This window comes from Oreochromis niloticus, linkage group LG5 (genome assembly GCF_001858045.2).
Source record: "Oreochromis niloticus isolate F11D_XX linkage group LG5, O_niloticus_UMD_NMBU, whole genome shotgun sequence".
NCBI classification, from domain to species: Eukaryota; Metazoa; Chordata; class Actinopteri; order Cichliformes; family Cichlidae; genus Oreochromis; species Oreochromis niloticus.
Window position 1 is genome coordinate 10,234,036 of NC_031970.2, and position 21,106 is coordinate 10,255,141.

General features: G+C 39.3%; 1 protein-coding gene and 1 long non-coding RNA gene across 2 annotated transcripts; one reads left to right on the forward strand and one right to left on the reverse strand.

Moving 5' to 3' along the window:
• Positions 1-1,168: 1,168 nt before the first annotated feature.
• Positions 1,169-20,061, forward strand: lrig2 (leucine-rich repeats and immunoglobulin-like domains 2). Its single transcript, XM_013276600.3, has 18 exons — positions 1,169-1,848; positions 2,208-2,282; positions 2,631-2,765; positions 3,163-3,306; positions 4,518-4,661; positions 4,885-5,028; positions 5,290-5,433; positions 7,164-7,244; positions 7,623-7,694; positions 7,869-7,937; positions 9,847-10,010; positions 10,385-10,696; positions 11,047-11,328; positions 14,098-14,538; positions 14,696-14,848; positions 15,292-15,432; positions 15,903-16,166; positions 17,027-20,061. Exons 1-18 carry the CDS (start codon positions 1,661-1,663, stop codon positions 17,257-17,259), a joined length of 3,186 nt encoding a protein of 1,061 aa, XP_013132054.2. The 5' UTR covers positions 1,169-1,660; the 3' UTR covers positions 17,260-20,061.
• On the reverse strand, positions 9,921-15,307 carry LOC112846885 (uncharacterized). The gene is made up of 3 exons (XR_003220076.1): positions 15,171-15,307; positions 10,417-10,524; positions 9,921-10,060 (listed from the first exon to the last, which is right to left on the reverse strand). It is a non-coding gene; the product is annotated as an uncharacterized LOC112846885 (long non-coding RNA).
• Positions 20,062-21,106: the final 1,045 nt, after the last annotated feature.

Genomic DNA, 21,106 nt, shown 5'->3' on the forward strand with positions numbered 1-21,106 from the left:
TGCATTGGCAGCTGTCTAAAGAGTAAATGATTCTCTTCACAAAGATAAAAATTTTATTGCTAGGCTGTTGTATTATTTTTTGATAAAGCCCACTGTATTCTAATCTACTTTAATTGTCAAGTGTAAAATTCTATATTTAATGAATTTGTTAATTGAAATGTTGGTATAAAGTTTGAAAGATTGAAAACAAGGGAACATTTACATACACAGGTTTCCAGTCTGCCATAATTTTGAATAAAATATACTCAGAATGCAATAGAAACATTTAGCAAATTTGCCCAAGTATGATGCTTATCTCTCCGTGTGCATAAAGTAAAGCACTGAAGTTCACATTAAATTCTGAGCTAACCACATGCCCCACCCCACCCATTCAGTGTTCATTTATTCTAGAAGGAAGTATTCTAACACAATGGATAACACTAGAAATTACAGTTAACCTATTTTAAAAAAAAGCATTAAGCTAAGATCACACAGTCCAAATCTTTATATATATATATATATATATATATATATATATATATATATATATATATATGTATAAACAATTAAAAATATCAAGGAGTGCATTTAGGCAACCAAACAACTTTCATATATCATCAATTAAAACGATAGATTATATATTCACAAATCACACTGGTACTGTTTTTTGTCTGTGTAGTGGAGTATAAATATGTAAAGCAGTCATTGTAACATCATAATAATCAGTTTAATGCTTTTAGAAATTATACATTCTTATTTTTTAACATTTCTTTACTGCACGCTCTTTATTATTTATTTTATTGTGTATACTTATTTTACTATTTTACTTTTTCTGATTTGTATTTTTATATTTTTATTGCTACTACTTACTCCCTCTACTCACAGAATAATAAATAAAATGGTGATAAAAGCAAAATTTAAATGTGCCATTTACATGTGGCTATGTGTTTGAAACTGTGAAAATGCGAATAAATCAAAACAAAACATTTTCCTAGGGCAAAAAGTAAATTTTACCACTAACAACCGCGAGGATGTGGAATACTATTTCATACTTCAATAGTTCTGAAAACTTTTTTTCTGTAAACAGAGTGTCGGACAAAAACACGATCCAATCAAAACGACGCAAATAGTTAACTAGCTAAATCACGGGCCAATAGAATAACTGTAAACATGCTGTAGAGGGGCGGGATTAGAGTATCCTGTGTCATCAACTCACGGGGCTTTGTTGTTCTTTCGGGATGGAAAGACGGGACAAAATTTCTTTAATTCTTTGTAAACAGTCTGAGTTAAACGCCCGTAACATTTCATTTGGATCAGTATAATCAAAAGCGGTTATCGTACGGATTTGAACTGATCTCTTCTGGTGAAAAGTGGCGTGTTTGTGGGACCAACTCAGTTCAGCGGTGAGCTAGCTAACCTCTCCGGGAGGGTGTCCTGGCTGGAGCGGAAGGAATTCCAACCACTGAAAGAAGAGCAGAAATCTCTGCTGGGATGCCCCGCTTAAGTTGGAAAAAACTGTATTTTACGATTCCACCTGGAATCGTGACGATATAAATCTTAAATATGTGCTTGCTTGAATGGTTGTAAACTACAAAAACAACTCTGGGGTTTAATAAGTATTAAGTTAACGTGCCAGTTCTAGCTAGCCACGTAGCTAACTCTCAGTGGGAAGGCATTTAAAATGGCGGAAGGCTGGCCCATTCCTTCGGCCCTTATCTTCATGCTGCTAAGTTTGAGTGCCTGGGCCAGTGAGTCTTGTCCTGCTACTTGCTGGTGTTATAACACAGAGGATGAGGTTCATATTCTGGACTGCAACAGAAGAAGGCTGTCGATGGCTCCAGTGGAAGTCCCAGATGGGATAACCCAAGTGTAAGTACACATCTGGATGAACATAACTGAAGTTAGCAGCGCTAGTCCTTCACTGAACCGCTGCACTGATTGGTTGCTCAATCGAAGGTTGGATAGTAATATAGAGATACAGCCAATTTGAATACATTTTAACCACTTAAATAGCACTTCTGAGTATTTTAAGGATCGGTAAGATTATTTGGGAAATATACTCACTGTCTGTAACTTTTGTTTTGTCATGAAGAAAAGTGTTATATATAAACCTCTGCTTACACTTTATAAGGGACCTCAGATCTTGAGTAAATTTGCTTAAAATCTCAGTTATGTGTGGCTATGTTAACTGTTGCAACATTTTCTTTTTTGTTTAAATTGGATTTCAGTACTTTGAATCACAATGAGCTGACTGTTTTTCCCTATCTTGGAGATGTCTCCTCAAACATCACAGGACTTTCTTTGTAAGTACAAAATCCTCTTCAGGGTTTGTTTTCATGTACTTTTTTTGGTCTATTCTTTCAGCACTCAGACTAATTATTAAAATATTCCTTGAATTTTTCTGCACATTTAAACAGTTTGTAAGAAAATATATATGTACGGTATTTGATGTTGTGTGAATGTTTATGCTTTATTGGATGTTAGATTAAAACATATTTATACAAAAACAGTGGAAGACACCACCAGAGTCAGTCTTTTATTTTTTCCCCCATTTTTTCGCCATGTTAATAATATTTCAATTAGACTAAGAATGCCTTAGTAAGCATTGCCATCATTAAAACTAATACCTTTTTATATTTGATATATTTCAGAGTCCACAATCGGATCACTGAGCTGTCAATGCTTCAGCTACAACCATATGTTTCCCTGGAGACACTGGACCTTACATCCAACTCGATCTCTGAGCTCAGAGTTGGATCCTTTCCATCTATGCAGCTGAAATATCTGTAAGTCAAAGTCATCTTTATTATCAATACTGTCCTATGTGTGAGACAGGACAGTGTGTGAGACATGCAGTGTTAAAATATGGTTTAACTATAAATTGACTTACTTGTATGACAGCAAATAAGTTTGCAATTGGAAACATTCTGTGTAATACAACAGTAAGATGACATTTGTTTTTCTATTCAGAGTATTGCAGGAAACACTTTAGAGCAAAACATCACATGCTCTTACCAGAGTACTGAAAACACCTTGTTTTGATCAGTTTGGCCTAGAAAGCATCTTATTGCAAAGCAACCATTTTTGTAAATATTTACTTCACACAGAATGTGTAACTACAAAGGAAACATTATTCCTTCTGCTAAATTTGGCAGTAATGGTTTTTCCTTTTTTGTCTCATAGTAATTTGAGCAACAACAAGATCAGCGTCCTGGAGCCTGGCTGCTTTGAAAACATCTCCAGCTCCCTGCTGGTGCTGAGGCTGAACAGGAACAGATTGGCTGTGCTTCCATCCAAAGTCTTCAGACTTCCACAACTTCAGTTCCTGTAAGTGTAATAAAATGCTGTAAAATTACCACTCAATTGGTGAATTTTGATTTTTATCACAGACACTCTTATTTTACTCAGTTTTACGCAGTTTTACAGTTAGGTTTATAAGTTATTGGACAATGAAACTTAAAAAAAATTTGCCTCTGTACACAACCGTGGATTTTCAAATTAAACAATTAAGACAGAGTTGAAGCTTTAACATACATCGTGCCCTATTTACAGAGGATAAAAATAATTGGACAGTTGACTGACAGTTCCATGGGCAGGTTTGGCCTTCTTCCTCATTATTTCATGACAAATTAAGCTGATAGAAAGATAGAATTGCTTCCAAGAGTGTAACTTGCATTTGGCTGCTTTTCCCAGAAAATCTAAACATGAAGTCCAAAGAGATATTGATGCAAGGGGGGGTGGAAAAACCACAATAAACCAATTTGAGAAAGAGAGCCAAAATTTTATGCGTGGCCAGATCGACAATCTGATACATTCTTTAAATGAAGGAATGAACCATTCAGCTCAAAAAGACCTAAAGGCTTGGACGACCACAGAAGTGAGTGATTACACAGTTCTTCCCTTGGTTACATAAAACCCTTTCACAACATCGAGCCAAGTCAAGAGCAATCTTGAGGGGATAGGTGTGTCATTGCTAATGCCTACAGTTAATAGATGCCTTTATGGATGTGAATACAGAGGGTTTACAACATGTCAGTCACCTGTTCTGAAACTAACAGAGCATAGTTTTCAGTTACTGAACACAAAACCTAATTTAGAAAGATCCAGAAACAAGTAGCAACTGAATGCAGCTGCAGCAAACATTTGGCAGAACATCTTAAAGTTCGAAACACAGCATTTGGTGGTGTTTGTGCATTTCAAATTTAAGGCAGTCTTTGTCTGCAAATTGTTTTCAACAAAGTAGTAAAAACAATCCTTTATGTAAAATTATGTTAGTTTGTCCAATTATTTCTAAGCCTCTGAAAAAGCCACACTATGTATAAAAGCCTGCAAGTCTCGAATCACATCTTGATTGTATAATTTTAAAACCACTGGATTTAAAATCGAGCAATGTGGTGTTGTACAGACATTACAAAGATTACAAAAAATTGTCGAAAAACGTATGGATCTAAATGTTCCTATTCGAGAATGTCTGTTGTGTGAGTTTGTTTATGTATAAAAACACTTGGTTAAAGAAAATGGATTCTTTGTGTTTGTAGTGAACTGAAGCGGAACAAGATCAAAATTGTTGACAGCCTTACATTCAAGGGGATGGACTCCTTGAAATCACTGAAGATGCAGAGGAATGGCATCACTAAGCTCATGGATGGAGCCTTTTTTGGACTGAACAACATTGAAGAATTGTGAGTGCAATCTTTTGGACTTTAGCAATATATTTAGCAAAAAATGTGCAGCACCTATGAAAAAATTTTGCTGAAAAAAATCTTCCATAAAATGTTGTCATCTATAGTTCCCCCTGCAGATATGTCAAAGCAATAAATTGATTTATTTAATACAGTTATTTTTGTCAATAATGTTTGTTTTTTTTCTCTCTCCCCCCCCCCCCCCCCCCCCCTCCCGTCCTAGGGAGCTAGAGCACAACAACCTAACGGAGGTTAACAAAGGTTGGCTGTATGGCTTGCGCATGCTGCGTATCCTGCGGGTCAGCCAGAATGCTGTCGGCATCATTGGACCAGACGCCTGGGAGTTTTGCCAAAAGCTTGAGGAACTGTGAGTCTGTTTGCTTCGTTGCTACAATCCCAATGTAGCTGAGAGTACTCGGAGCAGTTACTGTTATCTTGCTGCTACTACTGTTATCTTGTGTTTGTCTGGGTTGGTTCAATGAGGTCTAGCCTCTACCTAATGCACCATATATGGCGTTTTTGTGAAAACATCTCATTTCATCCTTGACCGTGGACTAATATTAGCATACAGAACATAGGGAAATTGTTTTTAGTTAATGTTTGTCATATTTGTGGTTTCTTTGCACAGAGACTTGTCCGGCAATCATCTGACTAGACTTGAGGAGACCGCTTTCAAAGGTTTAGATTTCCTGGAGAGCATGAACCTGGGAGAAAACTCTATCAGCCATTTGGGAGAGGGAGTGTTCAGTGGCCTGTCAAGTCTGCGCACCCTGTAAGTGCAATGCCTGAATCTGTCTGAAGTATGTGTTTATTATTTGTTCTCAGAAGTTTAATGAATCTTTGTAAATGAATTAACTCAAGTCCTGTTGGCTCTGCATTCTCATTGAAGGCTTCTTGCAAAAGTAGGTCTGCACTTGTTTCTTTCTTCATTTGTAGTTTTAGTTTTTTGTTCTTGAATTCTTTCCAAGTAGTTCAGAGAACACTGTAGAAAGTACCACTATTTCAAGTCCCCATCTTATTGTAGTGACATGCAAATCTTTTGTTGTCAATGGTATATATTTAGATTAAACCACCCTGTGTGTATTTTCCATAGATGTATGTTCTTCCGGCTTTGTGTTCTTTGTCCTGAAATTTACTTGCACACAATTGTGATTCTTTTTTTCTTCTTCTTTTTTTAATTAGTTAAAATGTGAAAAATCTACGTGAGGTGTGTGCATCTCCACCCGGATAGTAAAAGTTTCATGTTTACAATGTTTTTGTCAGTAACCTCTCAACATTCATGTTGGAGAGGCTTCACTGTCAGAAGCACTTGTTGGTTGGTCTAGACCACGTGTTGGCAACCTTCAATATCAAAAGGGCCATTTTAGGCCCTCCTACCAAACAACGGGAGAAAAAGAGCTGCGCATGGGGCTGACGGGGTATTGAGGGGGACTGATGTAATTGAGAGAGGATAAATAAGTACATATAGTGTATGTATTAATAGGGTTGGGGTTAGCGCTAATCCTAAACATCAGCTTTTCACAGGGTACTTTTTGGGGTTGGACAGTAAGGTGGCTGGAGAAAAAGGTAGCAGGAAAGATTTTGGTATGAAGACGGTTAGCAGCGGGGAGATTCTCCTTGGTCTCATCTGTTGTTGTATCATGATGTCTGGTATTGAGTCAGGCAATTTCATCTTCACCACTTTAATGTAAGGGCTGGGCAAGGTTCCTGTACTGGAATTCCTGGATAGCACCACTGTTTTGACTGCCGTTAAAGTGCTTTAATGTTACCTCATGTAAAGAATGTGGCTTTATGTGACCATAACTTGCTTTACAAATGGATTACTTGACACAGTATAACACGGTTGTTGTTGCTGATCTCGAGCTAGGACAAGTCAATGAGAGTTTTGTATTTTGTTTGGGTTTTGTTTCTTTGTTTGTTTGTTTTAAAGTAAGGGCAGCATTTTAGGTTTACAACAAAAGCTATTAAAATTCTGATTAGCAAAATATCAGCCCAATTAATCGAGTATATCTTCTTCATCCACAGTTTATCTGTGAGAAAGTTATGAACTCATTATTTGCTGCACAGAGCTCTCTTTAAGCCAGTGAACTACAATGAGAAAGGGGTTGTATTTGGGATTTTGACCATCCCGGGATCTTTCATGGGAGAGGGGAACTGCAGAACCTCTTTCAGAGGTAGCCAGGCATGAGGAAAGAAAAACAAAAGAGCCCATGACCCATCCTGTAAACACAAGGCCTCTCTGGACTTGCAGTGGACCCATGAACTGTCTCAGTGCTAAACAGAGCCAATTATTTCCCCTCATCACAGCAGCAGGAGCAGCGAACTATGACATAGTGTGGAAGTATGGTGTCTCAGATTGTTAGTCTTCTAACGAAGAGTCACTGCTGCTGGCAACCGCAGTGGTGGTAATGTGTGCTCTCTGTTCTTTGCAGGAGAAGCCTTTAGATGTTCAGCCTGTGTGTACTGTGTTTAATATCTAATATGAGTCTCTTTGCTTTTCAGAGATATCCGTAATAATGAAATCTCCTGGGCCATTGAAGACTCCATTGGTGTATTTGATGGCATGAAGAAGCTAAACACTCTGTGAGGGCATGATATGAATTTTAAAAATTGTATTTTTATATATAGTATGCAAGTTTGTAAAATGTTTATCAATTTAGAGAAATAGAGCTGGTTTATGTTAAGATACTTTACAGTGCATCAAACAAATGGCTGCACAAATTTTCAGAAATGTTAAATTATATTGTAATGTTTAATATACTACAGGTCTGTTTTTAACACATTTGATTTATTTAGTTCTCCAATTTATTTCAATTTGCAGTGTAAGTTGGGTCAGATGTTATAACAGCCTTCACAAAAGCTGCTGGAGCAGTGACTCATGTTTGTGATAAAGGATGGCTTAGGAGCAGGCTAGTTTGAACTGTTCACTTGGCCTCATGTGAAATATGTTTATTTTTCCAGAATCCTACAACAGAACAAAATCAAATCAATCACAAAGAAAGCGTTTGAAGGGCTGGAGGAGCTTGAGCACTTGTGAGTAAAGCTCTTATCTAATACTTTTTAGCCATGCAGTCATTTTGATGTCTATTATTAAATGTTTAAACATAGTAGAAAGGTTTATTGTCCTGTTGTTGCTTTACGCTTCGGAAAAAAATGGCAATTTGATCAAACTGGTGTGTTTAATCCATATTTGCGTCCCATCTTTAGGGACCTCAGCAAGAATGGTATCATGTCGATACACCCAGAGGCGATGTCTCATATGAAGCTGAAAGTGTTGTAAGTAAAACAAAACCAAACACACAAATATCCTACAGCTCTCATGCACATGTATTAGCTGGTATTTTCCTGTGTTAATGTTTGTTAGACTGATTTATTGTTATTGACCTCATTAAAAAGGAATTACAATGATTAAGAAACACTGCAGGGGCAGTGATTTACATTTTAAATTGGCGTCACTGAAGATTTTAAACAGGGAGTCATTGTTGATCCACCATAGCAATTTTAATTTTGTTGCCCCATTTAAAATCTCCATTTATTTATTTATTTATTTATTTATTTGGTTGGTTGGAGAAATTTAAAGCTAAATATAATTACTGGGTTTATACATTCTGTCACTGAAACTACACATTTTTAAAGGTATTTTTTTTATTCGCAGTTGGCCAAGAAAAGACTTCCGATTTAGTTTTTGAGTTGCAGCAGCAGCCTTTACTTAGTTGGGACAGCTGTCTCCTGTGTGCGAGGAAAGGGAGCGGAAATGCAAAGTCTCTCACTGTTTTGAGGTTTTGATCAACCCATCTTAGGAGTGTCTCTCAAGCAGTGCCTGGCTAAATGCCCCAGCTGCTGTCAAACTCAGAAAATGTATGATGACAGTACTCATATCCTCTTGTTAGTAATTAGTCTGCTACCTTAATAGAATTTAACAGTATCTGCTTTGCAAGCGGATAAAGAGGCTTGGTTTGATAACTTGACTAGAAGAAGATGGCAGCATTCCTCTAATTAAAATGTATTTTTATACAAAAAAAATAGAGCGCAGTTCTGGAGGCTTTTTATAGCCTTGAATCCAATTTCATGCCACAATTTAGATCCTTTTGCCATGGTCCAGCTGACAGGTTGACTAAAAGGCTTTATAAACAGATTTAGATGTTTACCAATAACAATTCCCTGTGGGTTTCATAGGGATTAGGGCTGTGCAATATGACCAAAATCTCATATCCCGATATAAGAATTCTATCGTCCCGATAACGATATAAATCACAAAAATTTAACATTTTCTGTAAATTCTGTGAATCTCGGGCAGCTCGACTTGCGGGAAGTGTTTCCAGCTGCGTGTCATGTAGCTGAAGTCCAGTGTTTTAACAGATGCATGAAATGATACATTTTTAGACATAAGTTGTAACGGCCGCCGTTTTCTTTGTGAGTATTTATTACACGGTGTGCTGCGGGGCAAAGCCTGTTCTAACGTTTGAGTCTAAGGTTTATTTTTTAGCACCTGGCGGCTCTTTTTTTGCTTCTCATCCGTAAATACTCTGCATCTTTCACGTGATTCAGTTTATTTTGAAAAGTCTCAACAGGATCTTGAGCTTTATTGTGAAAGGTTTATGTGGAACATAAACAAGCGGACACGCAATGGTGTTACCGTCGTTGTTGCTAACCACAACGCATAAAAACAGGCGCTTGTCCGTCCGTAGTGTGGTTACATTAAATATAAGAGAAAGAGAGAACTTTAAGAAATTAATATAGCCACTACAGTGACCCATCAAAACGGTGAAAAAATATTACCACGAAACAAACGATAGCGTAAAATGAAACGATAGATGTTTTTATATCGTCATCCGATATATATCGTTATATCGAACAGCCCTAATAGGGATATAGCTTTATTTGGAACCTATAACTCATCACCTACTGAAGTAACTTACTGATATGTTGTTAGATATCTGTAAATGGCTCGCTTTAAATTCTATAAGATTAAATCTTCTTTTCAAGCTAGTATGTGGAGGTTTCTTTTCTAAAAGAATAAATTATATTAACTCTCTGAAGAGTGAGTTCAGATGAATGCCTGAAATCCCAGATTAATATTCCCTTTATTTCCAGTGGTTCAATCTCATACTTCATTAGTAGAATAATTCCATCGTGTATTACTATGAGTCATCTCATGCTTCCCAAATTACTCCTCTATTCTCAGTGTCCTGAACACAAGCAACCTGCTGTGTGACTGTCACATGCAGTGGCTGGGTCCTTGGTTGACAGACAGCCAGTTCCAGCAGTCTGTCAGTGCTATCTGTGCCCATCCTGTGAATCTGCTCGGTCGCAATGTCCTGTCCATCAGCCCGGAAGAGTTTGTTTGTGGTCAGTCTTTTTTTCTTGTTTTAATTATTCCCAGCCTGCCATTATAGGTACTGTTGAATAAGCACAAAACACATAAAACAATGTTTATTGGTGTATGGAAGAAAAGACTAAAATGAATATTTATTTTGGATGTTTTGAGAGTGTCCAGCGGATTATTTCACTTAAAAACATCCAAAATACGTGGAAAGTTGTTTTTTGTTTTTGTTTTTTTTTACTTGGAATTTTTTGAAAAGCTGTATTTGTTTTTGTTTTGTTTGATACTGTGTTGCATTCATGTGGAGCTTAAAATCTTATATATATCTGTTTCAATGTGAAAAATGTTTCTTTTATTTATTTTTTTGTTTTTATTTTCCCAAACACATGTGCCTACACAGATGATTTCCCCAAGCCTCAGATCACAACTCACCCAGAGACGTCTGTTGCACTGCGGGGAAACAATGTGACTCTGAGCTGCATTGCGTCCAGCAGCAGTGATTCACCAATGACCACAGCCTGGCGGAAGGATGGGGAGGTGCTGTATGATGCAGAAGTGGAAAATTATGCCCGGTACCAAGAGGGAGAGCTGATCTATACCACTGTGCTTCACCTCCTCAATGTGAACTTCACCGATGAGGGGCGTTACCAGTGTGTGGTCTCCAATCACTTTGGTTCCAATTACTCCAACAGGGCCAAGCTTACTGTCAATGGTGAGGATGTGTTATCTCTTTAAATGAATGTGATCAGTGATTGCCAGTTCTTTTTTTGATTTTTTGGGGGGGGGGTTTGCGCGTCTTGTTCCCTTACCCTGTTTAGGCTTTGGGTTGCTGCTTGCCAGTTCACTGCAATATATCTGCATGAAGTTGATACTTGTATATAGTTTATTTGTTAAGTAGTATTGCTACTCATTTGACAGTACAGTAACTGGGGAAAAAAATTAAATAAGAGAGAGGTACCCTGAGGTTTTATCTTGTTTTCATACATATATAGTATATATCAGTATTTGTTTCTGTCTGTACCATTGTATTCCACCCTTGACTTTCTGTTGTCTGTCTTTCAGAGATGCCTTCCTTTCTTAAGACCCCCATGGATCTGACAATCCGGACCGGGACTACGGCCAGGCTGGAGTGTGCTGCTGAAGGCCATCCATCACCACAGATTGCTTGGCAGAAAGATGGAGGCACTGACTTCCCTGCTGCCCGAGAGCGCAGGATGCATGTGATGCCGGACGATGACGTCTTTTTCATTGCTAAAGTGAAAACAGAAGACATGGGAGTGTATAGCTGTACCGCTCAGAATGCTGCTGGCAGCCTGTCGGCAAATGCTACTCTGACTGTTCTGGGTGAGTCAGCCATCTGATGATAAGAGTTCTTTGGTCATTTCTTTTATTTTATATTTTATTATTTTATTTTATATATATATATATATATATATATAGCGTCTGGCAGCACAAATGAACCAGCTGCTAGTTAACGAGAGACACCCGGAATGGCTAACCGAAGGTCGGACGGTCCTGATCCCCAAGGACCCCAAGAAGGGACCGGTCCCATCCAACTACCGACCAATAACCTGCCTCAGTACTACATGGAAGCTCCTGTCAGGCATCATATCGGCTAAGATGAACAGGCACATGGGTCAATACATGAGCGGGGCACAGAAAGGGATTGGCAAGAATACCAGAGGCGCAAAACACCAGCTACTGGTAGACAGAACAGTCAGCCGAGACTGCAAGACCAGACTGACCAACCTGTGCACAGCCTGGATTGATTACAAGAAGGCCTATGACTCAATGCCCCACAGCTGGATACTGGAATGCCTAGAATTGTATAAGATCAACAGGACCCTAAGAGCCTTCATCAGGAACTCAATGGGGATGTGGCACACAACACTAGAGGCCAACTCCAAGCCCATAGCACAAGTCACCATCAAGTGCGGGATCTACCAAGGAGATGCTCTGTCCCCACTGCTGTTCTGCATAGGCCTGAACCCCCTCAGTGAGATCATTAACAAGACTGGCTACGGATACCGACTACGGAACGGAGCGGTTGTCAGCCACCTCCTGTACATGGATGACATCAAGCTGTATGCCAAGAGTGAACGAGACATCGATTCACTGATACACACTACCAGGCTATACAGCAATGACATTGGAATGTCATTCGGACTGGAGAAGTGTAGTCGGATGGTAACAAAGAGAGGGAAGGTAGTCAGAACTGAGGGGACTGAACTACCAGAAGGCAACATTGCAGACATAGAGGACAGTTACAAGTACCTGGGGATCCCGCAAGCGAATGGGAACCATGAAGAGACCGCTAGGAAAGCTGCAACCACCAAGTACCTGCAGAGGGTCAGGCAAGTCCTGAGGAGTCAGCTGAACGGTAAGAACAAGATCCGGGCCATCAACACCTACGCCCTGCCCGTGATCAGGTACCCTGCTGGGGTAATAGGCTGGCCAAAGGAGGAGATAGAAGCCACTGACATAAAGACAAGAAAGCTCCTTACCATGCATGGAGGGTTTCACCCCAAGTCCAGCACCCTGAGGCTGTACGCTAAGCGGAGGGAAGGGGGCCGGGGACTGGTGAGTGTCAGCACCACAGTCCAGGATGAGACAAGAAACATCCACGAATACATCACGAAGATGGCCCCAACTGACAGCGTGCTCAGTGAATACCTCAGGCAGCAGAAACCCAAGAAAGAGGAGGAAGGCGAGGAACCATCATGGAAGGACAGGCCCCTGCACGGTATGTACCACCGGCAGATAGAGGAGGTGGCTGATATCCAGAAATCCTACCAGTGGCTGGACAAAGCTGGACTGAAAGACAGCACAGAGGCACTAATCATGGCAGCACAAGAACAAGCTCTGAGCACAAGATCCATAGAGGCTGGGGTCTATCACACCAGGCAAGACCCCAGGTGCAGGCTGTGTAAAGATGCCCCAGAGACAATCCAGCACATAACAGCAGGGTGCAAGATGCTAGCAGGCAAGGCATACATGGAACGCCATAACCAAGTGGCCGGCATAGTGTACAGGAACATCTGTGCCGAGTATAACCTGGAAGTCCCGAGGTCAAAATGGGAGATGCCCCCAAGGGTGATGGAGAATGACCGAGCTAAGATCCTGTGGGACTTCCAGATGCAGACGGACAAAATGGTGGTGGCTAACCAACCGGACATAGTGGTGGTAGACAAACAGAAGAAGACGGCTGTAGTGATCGATGTAGCGGTTCCGAATGACAGCAATATCAGGAAGAAGGAACACGAGAAGCTGGAGAAATACCAAGGGCTCAGAGAAGAGCTCGAGAGGATGTGGAGGGTGAAGGTAACGGTGGTCCCCGTGGTAATCGGAGCACTAGGTGCGGTGACTCCCAAGCTAGGCGAGTGGCTCCAGCAGATCCCGGGAACAACATCGGAGATCTCTGTCCAGAAGAGCGCAGTCCTGGGAACAGCTAAGATACTGCGCAGGACCCTCAAGCTCCCAGGCCTCTGGTAGAGGACCCGAGCTTGAAGGATAAACCGCCCGCAGGGGCGTGCTGGGTGTTTAAGATATATATATATATATATATATACATATATATATATATATGGGAGAGAGACAGATACAGAGATATATGCGTGTGTGTGTGGTTTTGTTTTTTTTTTGGTTTTTTTTAATCTGCTGGGGCCATTTCAGATGACTCACTCTACTCCAATTGGCCGCTCATTTATGTTTGTTGCTCATTACAAGCTCGTTTATGTCTTGCCACCTTGCCAGTTTTAACTAATGATGACGTAAAAGCAAAAATTCCACATGGCCTTGTTATAACATGGCCATGTGGAATATTTAAAGGAGACTGCCTGGAGCATATCCGAAATCAAATATAGTATTATATTTCTTAATTAATGCACTTTCAAAATGTGACTTGAGCTACTTGCAGCAGTATATAATGACTGACTGTCCAATTGGCAGAGTTTGTGATCAATCATTAAATATTAGTGCTGGAGAAAAATTGTTAAAAATAGCACACATCCATCTAAACTGGCCACGGATGACTTGGGTAATCATTATTAAATCAAAAATTAGTTCATCCTCTCTTCCTTTTTTTCCTTCTTTTTTTCTCCTTTTCCTCTGCAGAAACCCCATCCTTCATGCGGCCACTGGAAGACAGAACAGTGGCCCGGGGTGAAACTGCTGTGCTTCAGTGTATAGCTGGAGGCAGCCCTGCTCCTCGTCTCAACTGGACCAAAGATGATGGGCCTTTGGTACTAACAGAGCGCCACTTCTTTGCTGCAGCCAATCAACTTCTTATCATTGTTGATGCTGGTCCAGCTGATGCTGGGAAATACACCTGCATCATGTCTAATACTTTGGGTACAGAGCGTGGCCACATATACCTGAGCGTCTCGCCATCACCAAATTGCGATACAGGCACAGTGTATGACCAGGATGGCTGGACCACTGTGGGCATCGTGGTGATTGTGGTGGTGTGCTGTGTGGTCGGTACTTCGTTGGTCTGGGTCATTGTAATCTATCACATGCGTAGGAAAAGTGAGGACTACAGTATTACCAACACAGGTAAGTAGTTTGGACACACAGCCATCTGTCCTGTAAAATAAATGTGCCTTATTTAAACCTTTATCAAGAAGAGATGGCTGTTTGTAAACTGAAATGTTTCTGTGGACACTTTGTTTTGAAGTTATGACATAGAACTGAAAATATGTTTCCATTACAGATGAGATGAATTTGCCAGCAGATATTCCCAGCTACCTATCCTCTCAGGGTACTTTGTCTGAGCCTCAGGAGGGTTACAGTAATTCTGAGGCTGGGAGCCACCAGCAGCTCATGCCTCCCCTCTCTAATGGATATGTCCATAAGGGCACTGACGGTGGGTTATCTGCCCTTTGAGTTTGAAACAGAAAACAATAGTTCCCTTCTGCATCTACAAACCAAACTGGACATTTCAGTAGTATCCTGTCAGTATTTTTTTTCTTGTGCTTTAATGTAAACTTTAAGTGACATGAACAATTTCTTTTAATGTTGGTGGTCAGTTAAAAAATGAGTCAGCATTTTTTATTTATTTATTTATTTTTTTAAGTCTAGTTTAAAGTCTGGGGTTATGTCAACATTGTGATCACAAGACTGCACAGTCTTGTAAACAAGTCGGTGCTGAAATGACAAAAACAGAAACTTCACATTTTATAACGTACCTTTTAAGGGTTCGGTTGTTCGGGAAATTCCAGTGTCCCTTAGGTTCCTATTCCTTCATTTATGTTTTGGATCAGATTCCCGCTGAAATAAAACTGTAACTAATTATCATGTTGCTCCCAGGTGTGTGTTATGGAGACACAGGCAGCGAGGTGGAAACTGAAGGGAACAGCATGCTGCACTGCAGGGTTGGCTCGCTGTTTACTGGCCGTAGCAGTTTCCACCCTGGGGAGCCTCGCGAGGGACTAGCTGGAGTCGCCCCAGGTGAGTGTCATTAACACAAGTGGTTGGGCTTGTTGCTTCACCAGCAACAGCCTTGGCTATAGGTATTATATTTCTGCACTGACTCTTAAAGCAATTAATTGACAAATTAAACAAATTTCTGTTCTATAGGTATTGTTTTAACGCCATCAACAACTAAGCCAACCAACCAAAATCTTGAAATGCAGCTAAACTTAAATATACATGATCTTTAAATGTGTACTGGTTTGTATGCAGACTGTTTTAAAATGTAAAATTCTGTTCCAGGTCTTCAAAGTCTATAAAAAACAAAAAGAACTTCAGAGTTCTTTTCAAACTGTGGAACCATGTAATCCACCTTTCATAATAGTTTCGCATAAAATGTATGGTCATGGTAGTTTTGAGTAGAATAAGTACACAGATGATTGTATGGTATGACACCAGTCATGTGTCATGTGTCATGTGCTTATGTAATATTTGTTCTTTGTTGCCAGGCGGTGCAGGTCCTCTAGTCATTTGCTCTGACTGCTATGACAATGCCAACATCTACTCTCGCACGCGGGAATACTGTCCCTATGCTTATCTAGGGGAGGATGATCCACTGGACAAGACTGTGCCAGGTCTGAAGGAGAACCTCAGTGAGCGTGCCCAGCATGAGGACGCAGCTCTGAATAGCCTCACTGGCAATCAGGACTCTTCTGTCTTTTTCACCTCACATGATAAAAGACTCAGCAGCCACACTCCTCCAGAGCACTATGGTGAGAGTTGAAAACAAAAATTTCAGTTCTACTTTTTAATCAATATGTTCATATCCTAAGTTTATTGCAAACTACCAAGTCCATCCCACTGAGGCAATATTTTGAAACTTTCCACTCCAACATCTAATACTTCCTTTAGTGTTAACATTATATTATTTGTAGGCTCAAGGTTAAATTTTGCAGACATCTTTTTACACATAATGAACATTTTGTACATCAGTTCACATGTTCAATAAATTTGAGATTTTCCAGTGAACAGGTAAAAAAAAATTACTGGAGCACACCTGAGTTGAGTTTGCAAATGTGGCCTCTCATCATTAAAACTGCATGATTCTGAAAGTTATAAGCTAAAACTGATTGTGGAAAAAGTTACTTTGTGAAAGCCTAACAACATCTTAACTACACATTTAGTGTTTTGGTTTAATAATATGAATATAAGATTTGAAAATGAAAACCTTGAGCCTTGGGTGCTAACAATGAAGGCCGAAGTCAAATGCTTAGCCAACCAAGGTATGAAGGCCCAGTATATTGTTTTGAAGTTTGAAAGCAATTCATAAAAATTGGGCAATATAAAGTTTTTACTGATTTTTCACATTTGGTGTAACCTTGATGTTGAAATCTTGATAATGTTATTGGCATTTAAAATCACACAAAACCTGAAATTATATTTTGAAAACCCTGGATGCTAGATTTCTAAAAAACAAACAGAAGAGATTAAATACTCACTTCCTTCGGGGGGAGAATGATTTTAAATGTATCTTCTTGAACTTAACAGTTCTTTAAGGTAAGACAAGCCAGTGCAAATAGCACTGAATGGCACTGTTGTTGTAAACAGCTATTGTTGTTGAATGTCTTTGCAGATTCACTTAGCAGGTCTTTCTGGAGAGAAGCAGAAAATCTATCTTCGAAGCCCCCGCCTGGAGCATCCCAGATCCCAGTGACTGTACATAGGACACCTCCTCTGACCTCTGCAACTGATGGAGCAGCGGAACAGAGTGAAGCAGAAGTGGACTATTCACCCAGCCAATGCAACCAAGACCACAGAAGTGCCTCTAATAGGACTAACCCTCAGGAGCATCCGGCTCCCACATAGGTTTTTACATTCTGGCCACATTCTGCCTCTGACACTTTGTTGCTGCAACCCCCCCATTTCACATTCACCCTTCACCCACTACCTCCAAAGAGACTCCTCATGTTCTGCCAAAGATGCTCTCTTGTATGTTTACATTCCCCTTTAATCAAGAGGACATACTAGTGTGCTCCAGTGTGGAAAGACTTGCCACATCAGACCGGATACATGGACAGGTGATTAAAGTGACCTCCTTTCTGACATCTCCACCTCTGCAAGACCTCTTTCCTCCCAGAGCCTCCACTCTCCTTTGTTCTCACCCAAGAGAAAACTATGAATGTATGCTTTAAAGAGCCATGTCAGATGCTGCCATGAGAGAACACCGAGACACGGTCGAGTCCTCACAAGCTGGCAGTTTTGTCTCATTATTCCTGGTACAGACACCTGTTGGAGCAGCCTACATGACTTGAGAAGAAATCACTAGAATACTGCCTCTCAAGCGGGAAAAATGGGGGTTAAAGAGGGGACAGTGGTAGTTCCCTGACCAGCAGTTTTTGATGGATAATATTGGAAAGACCCTTGAAGGCATACCTACATTCCCACAGCCATCCTGACTGACTCAAAACTATGCTATGGTATCCATTTATGCAAATCCCAGAGACATGACATCAAAATATGGTGTATATTATGAATATATATGGATATATCATATATTATCAAAACTTAGGTTTTTTTTTCCTTATGTCAAACGCAGTTGATAATTCCATATTTTATGTCTTCGTAATGATGAGCAGTTTGAGGACAAAGGGTACAGTTGTTGTTTTGGTTTGTTTTGGTTTGTTTTTTTGCACATGAGACAATCACAGTTTTGCTGTCGACCACTTTCAGTTATTGTCTAATGGATGGCCTTTTAAACAAGCATTCTCAGTAGCCTTGATCATGTGATATATTTTTTTTTTAATGCTTTTTTTTGTTTTTGTTTAAATACAGTATGCACTGATTTGTTTTCCCTTTTCTCCTATGTTAACAAGCACTTAATTTAATGGTGGCAAAATTAATTATGCAGTGTGCATGACTTTTTTTTTTTTTTTTTTTTATATACAAGTCGATTTATCATCATAGTTTATTCTCTCAAAGCTATTGTTCCTTCTATGAATATTATGTAACCCTAGGTTTCCACTTAGGACTGTGAACATGAGAATGTAATGTATTATTTTATACATGTATGTATGTGTACATAATACTAGTTATTAAATTCAATGTTCTAATAATCCATTTGCTGAGAGGTTCGAGGTATGAGCTGCAGTAACTTTGAAAACATTAAGCTTATTTGTTTTAAGTTTCTGTTGTCCCACCGCTATCTTCAAAATCTTATATGTTCTTTCAGGTAGCAAGATAACATTTTTCTTGATAATTGGGTGTTATTTTCTTAGAATTGAAAGACGGCACTCCCAACAGCTGCCTGGCCTCAGCAAGCTGCACTCTTTCCAAATAAGAGCTATTGTTATTCTTTAGGTTTGGAAGCAAAAATGCCCCCGTTAAAAGAATGTCCTGGCCCATCAGTTTTGATCTAATGAGTTGTTCTTAAAGTCTTCTAGATTATTGCACTTTGAAGTTGTTCATCCGTGATTGTTTCTGAGTGGTATTTACTCAGTATTATTAGAAGATTACACTTAGCTGCCAGTGTATTTGATAAACCTAGCAAAAATGAACGCAGTCAAATAGTGATACTTTTGCCGTTTGCGTACTATTTTAATGAATGAATTTAAAGTGTTTTTATTTAAATTTTATTAGAGACTGATTCAACTCTACAGTCATTTTGTTGGGTGTAGTTAAATGTGTTTGTGCTCTATACCAGTGTGAATAGAAACATTGCTTGTATACAGTCAAATTGGCTTCTCCATAATGATTATACAGTTGAGTAAACACCTTACCAAAGTTTTTTTTTTTTTTAAACTGAACCACTCTAATGAATAAGGATTATCCTAACTGCATGAGTTTTTAGTTAGGTGCTCTAAGTAAACTGGCAGCTGAGTGTATGTCATGTTCATATTTTTCTAGACTTTTTTTTTTGCATATAGTTGACCAACACACGTTTGAGAAATGGAGTATTCAAAGGTACTGAGTCGAGGCACAGAAAAAAATCACAAAGTAAAAAGTTCATCTACAGTGCACATTGTGATGTAGCTTGATGCTGTGTCTTCCATGTAATGTCAGAATATCTCATTTATGTGTTATCAGTAACTTCTCAAAAATGCATTGATTAATATTTTCCACAGAACTTCACCTCCTTGCTGGTACGTGCAGACATGAATTGTATTTTGTTTCCACTTTCTTCTACCCGCACATTCCTTTGAATTCCTTTGAATAACCTCAACTGTTACTGGCATCACCTTTCCTGGCCCCTCTGTATTTTTTCTATTTTTTTCATATTTCTTTTTTTCAGTGGTGGCAGATTTGTGTGTCGATGTTCCCAGACCGTTGGTCAAAGTCAATTTCATGCCCCTCTTAAGCGATACAAAAATTTAAATGAAAACTCGCTGCGATAAGTTATCCTAATGAAGCTACATATCTGGGAGGCAGAAATCAATTCAGTGTTCAATACTTTTCACCAACGCAGCCTAAAATAATGTGCATTTGTTTTGTTTTCTGAAATGCCCTTTATGACTTTATACCAAAGTTTAGCAGTAACTGCTCTGGCAATATCCAATGCTGCTTTTTGTTTTTGTTTTTTACCTTGTTTCCTGTACATTCTGTAAAGCATGTCTAACGAGCCTTTTTGTTACATAGCCATTATTCAAACATTAAACGTGAATTCTGATCATGTCTTTTGAATCTTTATTGTCTCCCTCTAGACCTAAAGTGGATTTTCTTTATTAAGCTGTTGTTAAACATTTTCCAAAAACCTTCGGATGCTCTCTGAAATGTAAATAAAAGCAACACGCTGATTTGCACATCCCTTAAACAGCATCTTCAATTTAATGCAACATCTCAAATGTAGTGTTGATTTTGGGGGAATTCCTTCATATGTTAACAGATTGGGCAAATTGGTCCATAACTTACTGACAATTTTTGATGTGAAACAAAAGAACCCTGGGATTTTGCCTTGTACATAAATGATAATGAAGACTGAAAGAGTCAGGATCAGTCTGTACAAAGAAATTGTACATCCATAATGAATGGCTGTGACTTTAGAACACTAGAGTGGGACTGCATTTAAACACACTTATAATAACAAAGATCACTACACAGGCTCAGGAACAAATTCAAATGGAACATGAGGACAAAATTTCATTTAAATGACTTTGCACATAGCATGGCTGTTAATGCCAGGCGGACTGGTCTGAGTATTTTAGAAACTACAGATCCACTGGGATTTTCCTGCACAAACATTGCTAGGCAGTTCTTAAGACAAAAAGAGTCCAGCGTGGTACTAGCAAGGTGTGTGTCAGTGAGCATGAATACTCAAAGGTTATTTACAGAGACCCAGGTTGAAATGCTACCTTTATGGAAGTCTAATCAACTACATTTTCTTAACTGCCATGGTGCTGCTGCCAAGGCCCAATTAGAATAACCAATTAAAAGTAAATGCAGAAACATGTGGATCCAAGGCAAAACAAACAAGCAAGCAGAGAACACAAAATCAACACAGAAATGCACTACCCAAATCCCTCCCAGAACACTTTCGGCTGGACTGTGATACTGTGGATGAACGATTACAGTGATAATGTTAGCTGGTACTCCTTCATGCCATCTTGTAAGACAAGGCAGTTGATTTTATTCAATTTTGTTTTTCAGTTCACATTTCAAAAGCCATCTGTGGTGATATGCGGGTGCAATAGTGCACATGGCATAAGCAACTTTCACATTT

What these genes read in the sequence shown, in the direction of transcription:
- lrig2 (XM_013276600.3), top strand. Translation starts at nt 1,661, where the DNA reads ATGGCGGAAGGCTGGCCCATTCCTTCGGCCCTTATCTTCATGCTGCTA. An exon ending in CTGGAGGAGCTTGAGCACTT is followed by an intron (nt 7,695 to 7,868) that starts GTGAGTAAAGCT and finishes TCCCATCTTTAG; the next exon opens with GGACCTCAGCAAGAATGGTA. An exon ending in TGTCCATAAGGGCACTGACG is followed by an intron (nt 14,849 to 15,291) that starts GTGGGTTATCTG and finishes TGTTGCTCCCAG; the next exon opens with GTGTGTGTTATGGAGACACA.